Source organism: Amyelois transitella, chromosome 14, assembly GCF_032362555.1.
Source record: "Amyelois transitella isolate CPQ chromosome 14, ilAmyTran1.1, whole genome shotgun sequence".
Taxonomy (NCBI): domain Eukaryota; kingdom Metazoa; phylum Arthropoda; class Insecta; order Lepidoptera; family Pyralidae; genus Amyelois; species Amyelois transitella.
Window position 1 is genome coordinate 377,428 of NC_083517.1, and position 20,069 is coordinate 397,496.

At 36.8% G+C, this 20,069-nt stretch overlaps 2 protein-coding genes across 2 annotated transcripts in view; one reads left to right on the forward strand and one right to left on the reverse strand.

The window, feature by feature from the left end:
• The window catches only part of LOC106129118 (neural cell adhesion molecule 2), a 98,529-nt gene extending 91,784 nt beyond the window's left edge, over positions 1–6,745 (forward strand). The window contains exons 6-11 of the mRNA XM_060947673.1: positions 781–862; positions 2,025–2,124; positions 3,782–3,940; positions 4,355–4,469; positions 5,729–5,824; positions 6,533–6,745. Of these exons, the coding sequence (XP_060803656.1) occupies positions 781–862; positions 2,025–2,124; positions 3,782–3,940; positions 4,355–4,469; positions 5,729–5,824; positions 6,533–6,723 (743 nt within the window). The 3' untranslated portion in view covers positions 6,724–6,745. The remainder of the gene's footprint in view (positions 1–780; positions 863–2,024; positions 2,125–3,781; positions 3,941–4,354; positions 4,470–5,728; positions 5,825–6,532) is intronic.
• A 3,318-nt stretch (positions 6,746–10,063) lies between these two features.
• LOC106129119 (limbic system-associated membrane protein) lies at positions 10,064–19,157 on the reverse strand. Its single transcript, XM_013327590.2, has 10 exons — positions 19,106–19,157; positions 18,365–18,486; positions 17,273–17,471; positions 16,473–16,604; positions 15,839–16,027; positions 15,138–15,198; positions 14,071–14,329; positions 12,392–12,467; positions 11,674–11,784; positions 10,064–10,456 (listed from the first exon to the last, which is right to left on the reverse strand). The coding sequence occupies exons 1-10, from the start codon at positions 19,155–19,157 to the stop codon at positions 10,158–10,160; spliced, it is 1,500 nt and encodes a 499-aa protein (XP_013183044.1). The 3' UTR covers positions 10,064–10,157.
• Positions 19,158–20,069: the final 912 nt, after the last annotated feature.

A 20,069-nucleotide genomic window follows, 5' to 3' on the forward strand; every position in this document is an offset into this window, starting at 1 on the left:
CCAAGCTTATAAGTCTAACCCTTAGTCCATTTTTACGATATCCATGGGAAAGGTGCGGATGTCGTTAAAGGCGACTAAGGGATAGGCTTACAAACTTGGGATTCTTTATTTTTAGGCGATGGGCTAGCAACCTGTCACTATTTGAATCTCAATTCTATCATTAAGCCAAATAGCTGAACGTGGCCATTCAGTCTATTCGAGACTGTTGGCTCTGTCTACCCCGCAAGGGATATAGACGTGACCATATGTTTGTATGTATAATCACGTCTACACCCCTTGGAGGCTAAACAGAGCCAACAGTCTTGATAAGACTGAGAAGCCATATTCAACTGTATGGTAGTATTGAGATTCAAATGTGTTCAAAGTAACTAGGTTGCTAGCCCATCACCTACAAGAAGAATCCCAAGCTTATAAGTCTAACCCTTAGAAGATTTTTACGATATCCATGGGAAAGGTGTTGATGTCGTTAAAGGCGACTAAGGAATAGGCTTACAAACTTGCGATTCTTTTTTTAGGCGATGGGCTAGCAACCTGTCATTATTTGAATCTCAATTCTATCATTAAGCCAAATAGCTGAGCGTGGCCTATCAGTCTTTTCAAGACTGTTGGCAGAGCCAACAAGGTTGTGTACCCCACAAGGGATATAGACGTGACAATATGTATGTATGGAAAATGTGTGGAGTGGTCCTATTCTAAAACGCCGGGAACCACACGGCAACTGGAGCTCAGAAAACTAGTTATAAGATAAATACCCTAGTCTTACACCTCAAAATGTTTCAGATTCACCAGTCATAGTTGACCCAGAGACGCAAGAAGAGAACACAGCATCTACTGAAGAAGTTTTCACATTGTTGGACAGAGTGTAAGAACATAATTTCCTTCTCCTTCTTCGCCGTGACGTAAATCTCGTTTACATCCTCACCTGTCTGATGAGGAGCCCGAGAAGTAGCCTTAAACCATGATCCTTGATTATTATTTTTTTAAATTTTTTTTTAATTTATTTATTACACAATAGGCGAGCGTGGAGGGAAAGGTCGGAGTGGGAAGACCTAGACGAACGTATCTTGATCAAATTAAGGACGTCCTGGTAAAGGGTCAGGTCAAAAGTAATCTATATATAAGAAAAATAATCTATATTGAATCAGAGTTAAAGCTACATTAGATGAAAGTGCCCTTAGTCACCTTTACGTCATCCATAGGAAAGAGATAGTGTGGTCCTACTTTAAAGTGCATACATACATACAAATAGTCACGTCTATATCCCATGTGGGGTAGACAGAACCAACAGTCTTAAAAATACTGAATCACCACGTCCAGCTAAATGATAGAATTGAACTTCAAATAATGACAGGTTGCTAGAAAAAGTTTATTAGCCTTTCCCTTAGACGCCTTTTATGAAATCCATGGGTAGGTTTGTAGTGGTCCTATTTTGAAGTGCCACGTACCACAAGGCACATTTGAATTGAGCATCATTCAGTTTTTATCGTACAAAACGCAATTTGAGTTGTGTTGGAGTGTCGACAATAAACTTATATAACGGCTGGGTTGAATATGATGCTTTTAGCATAATTAAAACGTTAATAGCATTACATACCAGTAGAACATTAGGTAGACATTAGTTATACTGATAATTCAGTGCGAGACTTCAAGACACAAAACTGTTGTTTGTTATCTATACTAATATTATAAAGCTGAAGAGTTGGTTTGTTTGTTTGAACGCGCTAATCTCAGGAACTACTAGTTCGAATTGAAAAATTCTTTTTGTGTTGGATAGAACATTTATCGACCTATATACCATCACGCTGCAACTATTAGGAGAGAAGAAATATTGGAAAATGTGAAAAACACTATCAGTCTTTTCAAGACTGTTGGCTCTGTCTACCCCACAAGGGATATAGACGTGACCATATGTATGTATGGAGTCTATTCAACCAAACATTGCAGCTCCCGAACTGATGAACCGATTTGATTAAGTGATTGATGATGATAGGTGTGATGAAGGTCTGATGAACTATTTTTTTTAGGAAAAACTTGACCTGCAATGCTGTCGCGTATCCGCTACCTGACTTCAAATGGAACAAACACAGAAACGGTTATGATGGTGATGAAATTAAAGATGATACGGTAAGTTTAGAAAGATAAACGTGGCAAAAATTAAATTTCAATTAAAAACTTTAATTCATAATTATGGGACACTTCAATATCACTTAATAATCGTCATATCTTTTGGTTTCACAACATAACATTACCTCAGTTTACAGCCGCTGCCAAAGCGTCAGAGCAGAAGAAGCGGTAATTAGACAAAAAAATACACAAACTGCACTGCAGCATTTTCTTTAATGATTATCGCCTTTCTCCACCCCATAAAGACAAATACGTGATAAAACATGTAATTGTGTATCAGTAGATAATAAACAATAAGGCAATGGTGTATGAAATATAATGTCTTCCACATAGAATTCTAATTAACTATCCACATATTTATGGTCTTCCACTTAATCGTTTATATTTAACTTAAGTCAAGAACTCTAATTTCCAGGACTTCAAACGGACTAAATATAAATGCGAACTGAACCAAACGAATCGGTAATCAAAGTTGGATGAAAGTTTGCATCCCGTAATGTTACAAACATTTATCAGTCATGGTAAACACTAAGTTAAATTAGTCAGAGTTAGTGGTAACGCCTCATAAAACAGATATTACGGTAATGGAGCGTTTGAAACGAAACGTATAGGTATATAAATTGTGCAATACTAGGTTTAAACAATTCTAATTAGATTTAAAATTATAATGTGATACTAAGTAGGTAGGTACCTCTATGTATAATTTTGTATGTCTTCTAATACATAAAAAATGTTTGCAACATCCGAAAGGGTAAATATGAAGATCTGTTATACATAATATTTAAGACCTTGTTGTACTCATATTATGCAAATAAAAGTTTGAATTTGAATTTGAAATTTGTTTCGTCTACTTGAAATAGAATACAATTTCAATATTAGTTCAATTATGCCGTGTGGTTCCCGGCAACAATACAAAAAAGAATAGGACCACTCCATCTCTTTCCCATGGATGCCGTAAAAGGCGACTAAGGGATAGGCTTACAAACTTGGGATTCTTTTTTAGGCGATGGGCTAGCAACCTGTCACTATTTGAATCTCAATTCTATCATTAAGCCAAATAGCTGAACGTGACCATTCAGTCTTTTCAAGACTGTTGGCTCTGCCTACCCCTCAAGGAATATAGACGTGACCATATATATGTATGTATTTTCAATTTTAGATTCTGAATCCTTGGAAAGCTTGGAATTAAGTGTTAAGAACTATTCAGATGAAACCAAAAATATTGCAATAATTTGGTGTTTTGTTTCATTACGAATCAATTCGAACATTTTATATCTATAATTACACGAGAATTTTATATCTATATTTCTATCATTTCTATCATATTATTATAAAGCTAAAGAGTTTGTTTGTTTGTTTGAACGCGCTAATCTCAGGAACTACTGGTTCGAATTGAAACATTCTTTTTTTGTTGAATAGACCATTTATCGAGGAAGGCTTTAGGCTATATAACATCACGCTGCAACTATTAGGAGCGAAAAAAAACATCCTTGAGGGCTTCAATGATGCTTAAAATAACTATTCCACGCGGAAGAAGTCGCGGGCACAGCTAGTATAAGTTAAAACAAGAAGGCAAGTTGAGCTACTTTGCTTTCTTGAAACGAACGTGATATTATGACGTATTTATGAAAATGTTTTTTTTTTTTTTGATTTTCAGGTGGTGAACTCCGACGACGGCCTCAGCTCCGTGCTCCAGCTGCGGGTCTTCAACGAATCTTACCTGGGGCAGTACAAGTGCACCGCCAGCAACCCCCACGGGCACAGGTCCATCGTGTTCGATGTCCGACTCGGGAACAAACCCAACCCACCTGATGTGGTACGTTATTTTAAATTTTGAATTTAGTTTACGAGATTATCTCTATGCGATTTACAACTGTGCCGTGTGGTACCCGGCACCAATACAAAAAAGAATAGGACCACTCTATTTCTTTCCTATGGATGTCGTTAAAGGCGACTAAGGGATAGGCTTACAAACTTGGTATTCTTTTTTAGGCGATGGGCTAGCAACCTGTCACTATTAGAATCTCAATTTCATCATAAAGCCAAACAGCTGAACGTGGCCTATCGGCCTTTTCAAGACTGTTGGCTCTGTCTGCCCCGCAGGGGATATAGACGTGAAAATATATATATGTATGTATGCGAAAGATGTAGTCTCTGCCTACCCCTCCGGGAAAGAGGCGTGATTATACTCGTATGTATGTATGTATGTATTGATTTACGTGATCCACAGTTCTCGGTGGTGGGCAGTAACTCCTCCTCGATCACCTTCAACCTGAGCTGTTCCACCTGCGTGCTGGGGCGGCCTGACGAGGGCTACTCCAACCCGCAGAACCTCACTGTCACTGGTAACCATCACTCTTCACTCTTCCTATTACATTTTCTAAATTATAACTACTTATACAGAGGTCATTATCATCACTAAGTCATACCGCTCTAAAATTCATCTTTCCTCTCATGGGTCTACTGGAAGAGATTTCTTTTGAAATAAGTAGCACCTTTGTACTAGAATTATTGTAATAAATGCTCCTGTATATAATTTTGTGTACATAAATAAATAAATAAATAAGTCAATTATTTATATCCACTAGATAAAATGTATGGAGCTCCTCAATAATAAAAGATTATAACGTTTGCCGTGTGGTTCCCGGCACCAGTACAAAAAAGAATAAGACCACTCACTCTTTTCCATGGATGTCTTACCTTTTAAGACTAAGGGATAGGTTTACAAACTTGGGATTCTTTTTTTAGGCGATGCGCTAGTAACATGTCACTATTTGAATCTAAATTCTATCATTAAGCCAAATAGCTGAGCGTGACCTATCAGTCTTTTCAAGACTGTTGGCTCTGTCTACCACCACAAAGAATATAGTGGTGACCATGTGTATGTATGTATGAATAACGTTATTTGGAGGATTTGCTTGAGAAGAAAGTCAAGGCCATCTTTTTGTGGTGATTTGAGATTTTCATAAGCAAATATAAAAATGTCGAGCTTGCATGAAGAATGTTATGAATGTGGATGAAGCGAAAGAAGTATGCAGAGATCGTGGCAAGTGAAAAGATATAGTCTCTGGCTACCCCTCCGGGAAAAAGGCGTGATTTTATGTATTTATATGTATGTAAATATAAAAATCTGTCAGTCATGGACCTACCATTCCAGCGGACATATCCCTGTTGGTATAATGTGTCCAATGCCATGGAGTGACTATAAGTTGTAATTGTGACACTGTTGAATAAACTTCTGAAATTCTGGAAAGGTTACGTCTAAATGGTACATACATACATATGGTCACGTCTTTATCCCTTGCGGGGTAGACAGAGCCAACAGTCTTGAAAAGACTGAAAGGCCACGCCGGCCATTGAATCTCAATTCTATCGTTGGCTTAACGATAGAATTGAGATTCAACTAGTGACAGGTTGCTAGCCCATCGCCTAAAAAGAATCCCAAATTTGTAAGCCTATAGCCCTTAGTCGCCTTTTACGACATCCATGGGAAAGAGATGGAGTGGTCCTATTCTTTTTTGTATTGGTGCCGGGAACCACACGGCACCGTCTAAATGGTACTCGTTTAAAAGTCGTAAAAAATTAAACACTAATTATGTTCCAGGTTATAAAATCCAGCTGACACTCAAACCCAAGACGGCTACACCCGACAATTGGGATGAAGTGCAAGAATTCCAATTTGAAATTGAAGATGTTGATAGTAAGAATTTTTATTTGCATTCTCTCTCCTCTCTATCCCTCTCTCTCTCTTTCTTCTTTTCTTGACTCTCCTCTCAACAGAGCGTATTCAGTTGCTTATAATTAAATATAACTACTTATATGCGATGGGGTAAATTTTAAGCGGCACCTAATCTTGTATTTTTTAATCCAGGGGTACTTTAAATGACGTCATATGGTCAGATACACCATGTGACCACATAGGTTTTCATATATAACTGTGTTCATTAGTGACACATCATCTTTGTTCTGTCTTTTATTTATGTTCAACTCCAGCTCCCAGTTGAACCCACGACGTTTTATTTTTAACCACAACTTTGTTTCGTGGTTAACTCTTACTCTTTCATAATTCTCAACGAATACATTACTCATGTCGCATTTAGCATTATTAAGTACGTAAATAACAATGCCAATGTGGTTTCCGGCACCAATACGAACAAGAATAGGACCAGTCTATCTCTTTCCCATGGATGTCGTAAAAGGCGACTAAGGGATAGGCTTACAAACTTGGGATTCTTTTTTACGCGATGGGCTAGCAACCTGTCACTATTTGAATCTCAGTTCTATCATTAAGCCAAATAACTGAACGTGGCCATTAAGTCTTTTCAAGACTGTTGGCTCTGTCTACCCCGCAAGGGATATAGACGTGACCATATGTATGTAATAACAATGCCAATTTATTTTTTTACAGATACATTGTTCTCGGCGACGAACCTAACATCTGAGACGGCCTACCACGCACGAGCATGTTCCCTCAACGAGGCGGGAGAGTCAGAGTGGTTTGAGCTAGAAGGGGACGCTGTCACCAGCTTTGCAATCGTCCAGACGCCACTTGTATTACTATACGTCCCAATACTCCTCACTAGTTTGTTCCAAAATTAAAATTCAGTGTTGCCAGTCGTTATAACATTCCACATTTATATCGCTTGTTTCGATATAAGTGATATGAAATAAAATTGCATTTAAATTTTCTTGTTACCGTCTGTGAGATAAAGATGGATACTAAGAGAGAATAATTTTTAGCGGCAGCATTTTGATAACTTAACGTTTGGTTCACACTAAAATTCCATTTTATCTAACTTTCAAACTCTATTTGTTTTGTCAATTTTTAACGTCAAATATTGCACAGATTTATTAATCAGTCGAAACTTTCTTAATTTGGTAAATCTTTTTTTTATTCTATACCTATATATTTTTTGTATGTGGCGTTGGCTTGTTAGAGTGTTAGGATAACTAAAATATGTAAATACCGATTAAATGTAAGGGGAACATTATAATTATACCACGAATCATCAATTCTTGGCTTATCATTGACTGTAAAATTAGTATCTTCATCAAGTTTCATGTAGATAGAAAAAAAAATGATTGTCTATTACCAACATTTACAACTGTATTATATAAGTGTTTATTTCCTTTGTATTGTATGTCCACGATACGTATAAGATATTGTTCAAATTGTGATAGTTAGGCTTCATTAAGATCTTGTGCTAAGTCTAATAACGGGAATAGTGAAAATAATAAAGTCATTTCACTAATATCAAAAATCACTTCAATCATAGCATGCTCGTATTGTAAGCTTATAACGACATGGTGCCTATAAAGGCATACATTTTTAAACATCGTCAGGTTTGATTTAATTTTATTTAAAAAAATACCTGTTTTTAAACATTTTCTGGGAAAATTATGTTCCAATTATTAAAAATACGGCAAGAAGCTTATTTGATTAACCAAAACTTTTGTATATTTTGTTACCAATTTTTTTTAATCTGTTCACAATTAAGCACATTAATAAAAAAGTTATTTGTTTACGTTATTATTTAGAAATATTTAAAATTCAAATTAAAGTATTTGCTTACAAAGTTGTTAATATTATTAAAAGAGAATATTACTAAATTTGATATTTATTATGTGGTTTGAAAAATGCTGAAAAATTAAGTTGTTGGCTTTGTTAGAATAAGTGTACCGTGTAGGTACCTACCGATTTGTCCTTATTAAGTTTTAAATTTAAAATTATATTTAAAAAGACTATGACAATATTCGTGCAGGTAACGTTATCAAAGACAATTTTATCTATGAATTTATTAACGTCTATTATCTCTTAAGATTTGTGTTTTTTAGCATTAGTTTAAGCATGGAGGCAATACACACTGGAGAATGCATAATGGAATGAGAAAGATCAAACTCATACAAATTATTAACTGGGAATTACAAGAAAAACTATTTCTCTAAGCAGCATGTCTATAAAATAAAAGTCAGTGGCATGACCTGGAACAATTTTGGAAATATATGAACCCTGAGAGCCACATAGTTAACTATGATGTGTTTTATAAATAAAATATTGAAGCTCTTTATAACAGTATCTTTTGTTTGGGCACTATTTATTGCTCTATTGGTAATTCATAACTCTCTTCATGCAACCTCAGCGGTTTCGGGTACTCTTGACCTGACCTTTTATTGGTATTTTTTTCACCAAATTCTTTTTTTAAGTTAAATTCGCTTTTTATCTGGTCCGTTCGCATGCGTTCTCCAGTGATATATGCTCCATGGGTTACAACAAGATCGTCAATAGGAGAAACGGTCAATTTCCTTTACAATTATGTATTCACTGGGCAGTCTTTACACTAATCAGTAAGACTGATTTTTTACTTAGATAGCATCGTTATGTTTAACTGATAAGTGTGGGGTCATTAGCTTTAGAAGCTTGCTTTATTTAATGTACAGATATTGTCTTGTATACTGGACTTGTAACAGAATTTTTATGTTGAAATAACAAATTTAAACAGTTCAAATTTCATCTTTAACCATAGTGGTTGACATGATAAATATTATGTAAAAAAAATTTTTTTAAGAGAATTTTGATCATTGATAATTTTAACTTAAAAATACAATTCTGTCTCTGAGTTGTCATCTTTTTCAAAATCTCCACTTCAAATTTCAGTCCATCCATTTCATTAGTTGTTTGTCATGTATATTTGTTAAACTAATACCAATGGTGGTCACTTACACAAACATTTTTATATTTAATTAAGCTGTTTTTATCAGTATATTTATAAATAGATTTTATAAAAACCGTTATATTGTCCAGTATATGAACAAAGTCACTGTATATAATATGAATATATAGAGCTAAGGTTCATTGGGAACTAAAATAAAACAATTGGGCTTGTGTGAATGTATATCGTAGTTTTGGTGCCTAAGTAGATTTTATTTGTACAGTTAAAAACATTATTTAAAACGGTCACTGTCTTAATCATGAAAATAATATTCAATAACCTAAGCTTATATCATTTCTTCTTCTATCTATTTTTAAAGCAATTTTTTTTTCCTTTCTTTTCTTACTATACATATATATAATCATGTATCTATATCCCTTGTCTATACGTCTTGCAAAGACTGAAAGACCAGGTTCAGCTGTTTGTCTTAGTGACTAGTAACCTTTCACAATTTAATCTCAATAGAATTACTAAATTTAATAGGTTACTAGTCCATCCCAGAATACCAAGTTTATAAATTTAGCCTATCTCTTTCTTAGTCGTCGTTTACAATATACATGGGAATGAGATGGAGTGGTCTTATTCTTTTTTATTGGTGCCGAAAACCACACGGCACTTACTTTCTAACTGTATTTTTTTTCCTTTATAAATCTTACATATTTAAAGATCTTAATCTGTTTTTCCTTTCTCTGTCACGTGTTCCTTATATTTTAATTAAGATGTTTTGTCGTTAGTGTTATTTATAATTAAGTGCTTGTTTGTATTTTCATGAATAAGGCTGTGATTACTGGAATTTGTCAAAATCGTTATAGCAAGTGAAAGCATCGGCTTTTACTGTTCAAGGTATACTTACTGTTACGTTACTGACACTGGTGGTTTATTGGCTCTAATAAAATATTTATAAAAATTTGACATTTTTGTTTTTTTTTTGGCTCTAAGATTTCTTTAAACAAAATAATGTTCCTTTTTCAATTCCATAAAATCAATACTTCACAAGAAATTAAATTTATTTTTAACTATTGCCTCTTATTTATGTCGTAGATGTTGACTATAATCCTATAGAACTTATAAGCATAAGCATAAGTAAAATAACGAAACAAAACTCTGAAGCTGAACGATAAGAAGAATTAAAAGATGGTATTAAAAAGAAATATCTTAAAGTCCCAAAATATTACACAAAATAACATAACAATGTCACAATCACGAAAATAATAAAAATAAACTTTTCACTATTTTTAAAACTGCCTCGTGACTTATCAAACCGATAACTCTTATATTTTTAAACGCTATCTTACAAACTCTTGTTATAATTCTAGATTAAAATTATACCATTCTCATAACAAACATACATACAAAAGCCAGAACAAAAATGCCTCCAGCGAAAAATATACCATAAAAGGTACCATCACTTAAAGAATCCTCTTCACCAATTTCTTCCTCAGCCTTAGCAACCTCTTCTGTAGTAGTTTCTTCAGCGACTTCTTCAGTAGACGTGGGTTCTTCATCAGCCCGGGTTGATACTGAATGGGGATCACTCCATGGAGAATAACCGTGGTCGTTCTTCGTTCGGAATCGAACCCAGTATTTCGTTTCGGCTTCTAGTTTCGGCAGTTTGTAAAGACCTGTGATTAACAACCAATTCTGATTATCACATGACTGTGGTAAAAGCTGGATTGAAATAAAATCGTCGAAATACTGGTAGTACTAAATAGTACATACATACATACATAAAATCACGCCTCTTTCCTGGAGGGGTACTAAGTAGAGACTACATCTTTCCACTTGCCACGATCTCTGCATACTTCCTTCGCTTCATCCACATACATAACTCTCTTCATGCAAGCTCGGCGGTTTCGGGTACTCTTGACCTGACCCTTTACCAGGACGTCCTTGATTTGATCAAGATACGTTCGTCTAGGTCTTCCCACTCCGACCCTTCCCTCCACACTCTACTAAATGGTATATAGGGATTAAAAGAAATATTTATTAATTAATTGTAATATTTCCATAAATGTCCACTAACACGGAAAAAGCGGACTAAATGTAGTATTTGATGCTATAAAAACTTTTGCTTTGAACACTTTGACGTAATGATCAATGATAATCTGCCACCGATGGGTCCCGGGTTCGATAGTCAGTCGGTAACACTATTCATATAGATACCTATTTTTCTCCCAAATACTAAGATTCCCAATGTATAGAGTGTGAAGTCGTGCCGCTTTGGTCTGTCCGGCGTCTCGCTTCACAGCCCGGGAGGCCTATAAAAAAGCGCGCACGCGTCTCAGGTCTTCAACTTTGGACTACCAGTATTCACCAAGTTAAGTAGTTCGCTATCCTATGGCGGCTACTTGCTAGATCTCGTGTAGAATAGAATAGAATAGAATAGAATAGAATAGATTTATTTTCAAAATTGGATACAAGGTATCACTTATTGACGTCACATAACTTAAATCTAATTATAACTACTACCGCTTCCAAAGCGCATGTGTAGAAGAAGCGGCGGAACAAACTACACTGCAGCATCAAGCATCAAGCGTGTCTATAGCTAATCCCACGACCTCTTTTAATTTGTAAAACTATTCACTAAAACGTAACAGTGGCCCCACGTTGGGCGCCAATGTGACATTTTAGTGAAACGTAGTTTTAGTGAAACTAGAATCGTCACCAGAGAACAAAAGGAAAACTAAAAAGAGTTTGTAGAGAGTCAAGAAAGGGTGCGCTGGTAGAGAGCAAACTCTCTAGCAGCGCACTCCTCGCATGATTCGATGACTATAACCGGAAGGTCGGCAGGGCCATGGGTGATGATGGGACAGTGTCAATATACGTGTATTCACTTAACCTGCGTTATCTTCTAGCACTTCAAGATCCACCGTCCTGCTTCCTCGCCGCCATTCCGTTTCCCGTGGTCTCCTGTCAGGATCGCCGCTGAACTTCAACTGGGCTTGTATTACTAAAAAAAAATAAGAAAAAATATTATATCTTATTGGTGTATCAAATAACCGTGTGGTTGCCGGCACCAATACAAAAAAGAACAGGACCACTCCATCCCTTTCCCATGGATGTCGTAAAAGGCGACTACGGGATAGGCTTACAAACTTGGGATGTTTTTTTAGGCGATGGGCTAGCAACCTATCACTATTTGAATCTCAATTCTATCGTTAAGCCAAATAGCTGAACGTGGCCATTCAGTCTTTTCAATACTGTTGGCTCTGTCTACCCCGCAAAGGATATAGACGTGACCATATGTATGTATCAAATAAAAATAATGATAAATTTATTAAATTCTATCTTCCTCCTAGCGTTAGTCCCGGTTGCATCCTCACCGCTCTGAAGAAGAGCTCGGGGTATGCCTTTGACCATGGATCCTGGATTGGGTGGGTCAGGTTTTTACACGAAGCGACTCCCGTCTGACCTCCGCAACCTTTGCAGGGGAACCTAACCCGTATTGGATCATAGTTACGAGTATACATTCAGTTGTCGCGACAGGTTTCCTCGGAATGTTTAAAAAGAACGAATAAACAAAGTTAATTATTGCAGTCTTCAATTCAATTACTTACTATCGAAAGGCGAACTTTCTTCATTAAATGTGAAATTAAAAATTAATTCACTTTGTAATGCTTTTGCAACATACACCTGGAACAAGAAAATTATCTTTAACAAAATTTTAAACGACATGTTACTAACTCATCTCCTAAAAGGAAAATCCCTAATTAATAAGCCTTCCTTGATTGGCTTTTACAATCTACAAGAGAAACAGCGGGCACGCACTAAGTTTTTTCTATGCTACCTGACGAATGCGGAAGCCTGTCATTATTTGAAACTCAATTCCATCATTGACAGCTGAGCGTGGCCTTTCAGTCTTCACGAGAATGTTGGCTCCGTCTATCCCGCAAGGGATATAGACTTCATTATATGTATGTAAGTATCCATAACGAACATGTGGGTAGGTTAGTAGACCCTTCTGATGACTAAGCAGAGGTCATTAATTTAACAATGGAACTTGTACCTGGGCCCGACAGCTGTCGAATGCTATTAATGGACCGAGAGCATTCGAGGTGTACTTGTCCTTGTCCATGCAATTACCTACTTCATTAGGTCTGGGAAGTTTCGAGAATAGACTAGTACATACATACGTACATATGGTCACGTCTATATCCCTTGCGGGGTAGACAGAGCCAACAGTCTTGAAAATACTGACAGGCCACGTTCAGCTATTTGGATTAATGATAGAATTGAGATTCAAATAGTGACAGGTTGCTAGCCCATCGCCCTAAAAAAGAATCCCAAGTTTGTAAGCCTATCCCTTAGTCGCCTTTTACGGCATCCATGGGAAAGAGATGGAGTGGTCCTATTCTTTTTTGTATTGGTGCCGGGAACCACACGGCACGTTCAATAGACTACGGCACGGCAATAGCTAGTTGTTTACATTTTTAGTGTCGGGAACTACACTAATAATAATAATTTTAGGGATAGGCTTACTTGCTTGGGATTCCTTTTTTAGGCAATGGGCTAGCAACCTGTCACTATTTGAATTTCTTTTATTCAGTCGAGCGGGTGAGCCTTTCAGTCTTTTGATGACTGGTGGCTCTGTCAACTCCGCATGGGGATATGGATATGATTATGTGTTGTGTGTGTGTTTACATTTTTTTTTGCTATAAAGACCACACCACCAGACATTCCTTGCGTGGTAGACAGAGCCAATAGTTTCGAAAACACATTATTTTTTTATTATAAGCAGAATATTTAGACAGTTAAAAGTTGTTCCTAGATATAAGCGCCGTGTAGTTCCCTGCATTAAAGAATAGGACCACTCCATCTCTTTCCCATGGATGTCGTTATAGGGATAGGCTTATAATCTTAGCATTTTTCTTAAAGGCGTGATAATATTTGTATGTGTGTATTAGAATAAAATAAGAACAGATTATTTCAGCTTTTGTGATAGTTTATACCACAACGCTGGTCTACCGTGGGCACCAACGTAAAAAATAAAATAAAATAATAGTATGGCTGACGTCTCGGTACATTTACTATTTTGACAATAAAAAATATCACTATTTGAATCTAAATTCTATCATTAAGCCAAATAGCTGAACGTGGCCATTCAGTCTTTTCAAGACTGTTGGCTCTGTCTACCCCGCAAGGGATATAGACGTGACCATGTGTATATATGTATTTAAAAATATCACTATAAAAAATTAAGAAACTATATTGCTAAACTAAGAGTTTGCTATGTTACCTCCACAGGCGCTTCTGGCCTCCCAAGCTTCACCAGTACAAAATCTTTATGCGATTCCCCCAAATCATTAGCAGCTTTGCAAGTGAACTTCTGTCCAAAACTGAGTGAGTCTGCCACCAATGTCAACCTGGCTATAGTCTCGTCTTCCAACAGCTTTATTTGCTTAGAAGGATACTGGAATAGGGTACTGTCTCCCACGTCGTGAAACCATTTGTAAGTTGGTTTTGGGAAGGCGCTGACAGAACAGTCCATGTTTACACTGAAAAGGTTAAAAACATTATCCTATACATACATACATATAGTCACGTCTGTATCCATTGCGAAGTAGACAGAGCCAACAGTCTTGAAAAGACTGAATGGCCACGTTCAGCTATTTGGCGGCTTAATGATAGAATTGAGTTTCAAATTGTGACAGGTTGCTAACCCATCGCCTAAAAAAGAATCCCAAGTTTGTAAGGCTTTCCCTTAGTCGCCTTTTACGATATCCATGGGAAAGAGATGGAGTGTTCCTATTATTTTTGTATTGGTGCCGGGAACCACACGGCATTATCCTATATTTCTAGCAATGTAGGATTTTATTATGAATCTCAAATTAATCAATACCTTGGAATAATTAAAATTCCGAACAACCAAAAATACTATTAAAATATGAATTTATAACAATATATAGTTAAGTAGAATTAAGTATTTGTATACGATTCAATATGATGTCGGGTTGAAATGCGTGATGCGCAGAAAGGCACAGGTTCGAATCCCCCCTCGGCCGTCTCCAATGACTATTTCCGAACATTAGTTTGTATACTAACCAATGCTCTTACGGTGAGGGAAAACATCGTGAGGAAACCTTCACATTCAGACAACTGGATGTGTAACCATGACGGGTTAAGTTTACCTGCAAAGGTTGCGGAGGTTGATGGAAGTCGCTTCATGTAAAAACCTGACTCACCCAATCCAGAGTCCATGGTCAAAGGCATACCCCGGGCTCCTCTCCAGGTCGGTGAGGATGCAAACGAGACTAAAGCCAGGGGGAAGAAGAAACACTAACAAAAAAAACTGTAAATACTCACGTGTCATTGTAATTAGCGAATATCATAGAAGTGTCGCTGCCGCCCTCGAACTCGGGCGCATCTGAAACCAGCAACAGACTAATTTAACTATTAATCCAATATATTATATATTTGTTTAAACTATAAAACTGACATACATACACATAGTCACAGCTCTTGCGGAGTAGCCAGAGACAACAGTTTTGGAAAATGGAATTACCTATCGCCTACAAGAGGAATCCAAAGTTCCTTAGTCGCCCTTTACGACATTCATAGGAAAGATATGGAGAAACTAAGGGTAAGAGGAATATAAATAAAGAGAAGAAGAAAAGATCCCTCCATAGGATAAGTCCGCCATTGCAAGTGATTAATTTCTTCAAATATAACTATGTACTATTTCTTGTAACTGTGTTTTCTGCGCAATATATATATAAAAAAAAAAACAAACAATAAATCTTATATGTTTCATTATAAACTAACAGTTTTAAAATCTACTGAGCGCTTCCAAAAAGCGTAGGTAAATCGAAAACTTCAGTTCATCAAATAAATTTTATCCCAAAGGCATGAAATTCTCTCTAGAATCTACCAAATTTTCAATCAAGGCCCAGCGGTTTGAGCACTACATTGATAAGTCTGTACGAGGTTGGTCCGAGCCGACCAAGGGAACAACCCTATTCATCTAATATAACCTTCGAAACATAATAATTACATAAAAAACTCACAGTTCACTTGCAGCGTAATATTGATGGAGTCGACCAAAGAACAGTCATCCACCAGCACATTCTCCTGGACAGCTGTGCAGGTGTAGCTCCCACTGTCTTCTGGGGTCACGGAGGTCACGGTCAGGAGGCTCTCGTAGCCGTCGTGGTTGAATTTCTCGAAGATCTTGTATTTCGATGTCAATTTGTCATCTGGCATTATCATCGTAATCATTTTTGAGATTAACATGCGGTAACTACTTACCAGCTGTTACATACATATAGTCACGTCTATTTCTCTTGCGGGATAGACAGAGGCAACAGACTGGAAAAGACTAATAGGCCACGTTCAGCTGTTTGGCTTAATGATAGAATTGAAATTCCAATAGTGGCATGTTGCTAGCCCATCGCGTTAAAGAAGAATTCCAAGTTTATTAGCCTTTCTCTTAATCGCCTTTTACGACATTCATGGAAAGGGGTGGAGTGATCCTATTCCTTTCCATTATTGCCGGAAACCATACGGCACACTTCACTCTTAGCCTTTCCCTTAATCGCCTTTTACGACATGGAAAAGAGATGGAGTGAAATTATTACTTTCTATTAGTGCCGGGAACCATACGGCACACTTCACTCCTATAAACTTTTGCTAAATACTCACCGTATAATTCCCGTTGATTCTTAGACCAAATCAACACAGGTTGTGGATCTCCCCTCACCCGGCATGACAGTGTGAAAGATCTCCCTTTGTCTACAAACTCTTCTCTGGGCGTGTCCACAAAACGAGCAGCATCTGAATGTGGAAATAAGTCTTTATAGCTGAATTCTAAAGACCGGCTCATTGGTAGGGAGAATAGGTGTTATTCACATTTTCCCCTTATAAGGCAGCCGTTCCCATTGAAAAGGGCGAGCCTAAGCTAGATAAAGAACATACAAACTCTTCTTGTTGATATTTCTGTCATTAGATTCCTAAAAAAAGCTTACAACTAATGAGTCTACAGCTGATTGATGTAGCATAGCTATTGATACAATCGGAACATACTCCGTGCCGTGTGGTTCCCGGCACCAATACAAAAAAGAATAGGACCACTCCCTTTCCCATGGATGTCGTAAAAGGCGACTAAGGGATAGGCTTACAAACTTGGGATTCTTTTTTAGGCGATGGGCTAGCAACCTGTCACTATTCCAAATAGCTGAACGTGGCCTATCAATCTTTTCAAGACTGTAGGCTCTGTCTACCCCGCAAGGGATATAGACGTGACCATATGTATGTATGTATAAGGTTAGGATTCTTTTAGGCAATGGGCTAGCAACCTGTTACTATTTGAATCTCATGTATGTAGATTTCTAGATGTAAAGTTCTTACAACTGATTTATCAACAGCAGATTGAAGTAGCATAGCTTAAGAAGCAATTGGAAAAACTCAAATTATGATATGAGTGAGAGATCATCGAGACTAACCAAGAACACAGAGTGAGATCTCTTTCTTCTCCCTCTCCGACTGACAAGTGTAGACTCCACTGTCATCAACCACAGCACGGGTGAAGGTTAGCAGAAACGGAGACGTCTTGGCACTAGACGGAGCTATCCGGCGGTGGGAGTATACCCTGTTCGTGGTGTTGTGGGTCACCACTTCCTTCTCGGGGTCCAGCCATTCTACCTGTAAGAAGCCATGGTTTATTACATGGAATATTAGGTACTTAATACATCATCATGCTAATCAATAAAAAATATAAAGATATGAACGGCCTCTGTGGCTCAGCGGTAGTACGATTGTCTGTGACACCGGAGGTCCCGGGTTCGAATGCCGGCCAGGGCATGATGAGAAAAGAACTTTTTCTGATTGGCCCTGGGTCTTGGATATTTATCTGTATAAGAATTAATTATAAAATATAGTATCGTTGAGTTAGTATCTCGTAACACATGTTTCGAACTTACTTCGAGGCTAACTCAATCGGTGTAATTTGTCCCGTATATATTTATATTTATTTATGAATGGACGACGCTCCAACTTAACTCCAAAGACAAGATTCATGTCTTAAATTTAAGAAGAAGACATTCAATCCATCACGTCTGAGATACGCAGAGCCAACAGGCATTAAAAGACTGAAAGGCAACGTTCAGCTGTATAGCTTAATGATGGAATTTAAAAAGCTTCTAATGATTCTATCATTAATCCTAACAGCTGAACGTGGTCTGTCAGTCTTTCAAGACTTCAAGGCTCTGAATGCCCCGCAAGGAATATAGACGTGACTATATGAATGAATGAATTCAAATACTGACAAATAGCTAACCCGTCGCCTATAAGAATAATACCTAATTCTTCTGGATTTTCCTATAATATCAATGGCTTATAGTCATATAATTAGTCAAAACGATGCAATGTCATAGGTCAAAAGAGGGTGGTTGAAGAAAAAAGTGGTAGATCCATAGAAATCTCAATAATTTAACTATTTTGGCCATCTAGCTGAATATGGCCTTTAAATCTTTGCGACTCTTTGTTGTTCTTCCAAAAAAAGATTCAATTTAAGGTCATTATAACTTCTGACTTACCTTCTGATTCCTATTGTTCAGTTTGCAAGTGATAGTTAATCGAGATCCCGAAGGTAGGTAGTTCAAACCATCTGGATACGATATAGGTATTATCTCCAATGCATTCCCCTCGGCTCCATACACTGAAATGATATACTTATTTCATTGTAATACCTACAATGGCAAGTGGAAAAAGGTAGTCTGTGCCTACCCCTCCGGGAAAGAGGCGTGATTTTATGTATGTATGTATATAATAATAATACTGGCTGATTAAAATTTCTTTTTAATTTTGATATACAGCGAAAGTCTGCATTCATACATACATATAATCACATCTATATCCCCTGTAGTATCGACAGAGCCAACAGTCTTGAAAAGACTGATAGACCACGTTCAGCTGTTTGGTTTAATAATAGAATTGAGATTCAAATACCCATCCCGAGTCAATAAGCCTATCCCTTAGTCGCCTTTAACGACATCCAAGGGATGAGATGGTGTGGTCCTATTCTATTACGCGTTCACAGCGAAACCACTGGTCCGATTACCATGAAAATTTGTATGAATATAATTAATTATTCGGGTCAAACACGTAGGCTATTTTTTTTCTAGAAACTGTCACGGGAGCGAAACTACGGGTCAAAGGTAATGTGTACAAACAATACATACATACATAAAATCACTTTTCTTTTCCGGAGAGGTAGGCAGAGACTACCAAACAATACAACTAATATATTCATATATATAATATAATATGATAATCACCTGCTCTATAGAACATGTACACTAACACTATTACGTAGATAAACCACTTCATTTTATACGTTTATCAATTTTTTAGCTTCAAAAAAAAGAGGTTCTCTAATGACATATGTGACGATCCACCTGGTTTTCGGGACACTACAGCAGGGAATGGGACGTGCAAAATTAAGTATTACATGGCATACGAAGTATTTAATTGGTAGTATGAATTAACACTAATTGAGCCGCGTCAAACAAGGTCGGTAGGAAATAACATATTTGTATGACCCGGTGTCATATTAAACGGTCCACTTATTTATTTAAAATATCATCTATTTAATCCCCGGTTCCCGGCACCAATACAAAAAAGAATAGGACTACTCCATCTCTTTCCCATGGATGTCGTAAAATGCGACTAAGGGATAGGCTTACAAACTTGGGATTCTTTTTTACTACGCTTTTATTAGCTTGGGTTGTATGTATGTATGTATGTATGTATGTATGTATGTATGTAACGGAATCTTTGAGCTTAATTTTCACTGATTTCTAAACGTCTGATCAACTTGGAACTTTGCACACGTATCAAGGACCGATGACAATGCAATATTTTGATAAGAGTTTCTCATTATCCTTATTAAAACTGCCAGGATTAATAAATTCATTTTTAGATCCTTCGTATGAGAGTAAGAGAGACAGAGATAGCACCAGTGCCAGTAATCTCCATACAAGAAACCAAGAAGTTCTGACGTATAATGAGTCAAAAAGAGATGTAATATATTTCCATATAATGTTACTATTAACCTGAGGCTTCTTTATTTCATCGCATTGCTCCATTTAGAATTACCATTAGAAACCATAGTAGAATTAGTAGAATATTTTAAAACAATAAAAAATATATAAGTAATAAAACAAAAGTAATAAATGAAAATTGAACAACTAAATTTACAAAAATACAGGAATAAAGTTACTACCTACAGAACTTTGCGAT

Coding starts and splice junctions, on each gene's coding strand:
- LOC106129119 (XM_013327590.2), bottom strand. CDS start 19,157: ATGAAGTGGTTTATCTACGTAATAGTGTTAGTGTACATGTTCTATAGA. Junction 14,330..15,137: donor TTCGCTAATTACAATGACAC/GTGAGTATTTAC, acceptor TAACCTTTTCAG/TGTAAACATGGACTGTTCTG. Junction 11,785..12,391: donor AGAAAGTTCGCCTTTCGATA/GTAAGTAATTGA, acceptor ATTTTTTTTTAG/TAATACAAGCCCAGTTGAAG.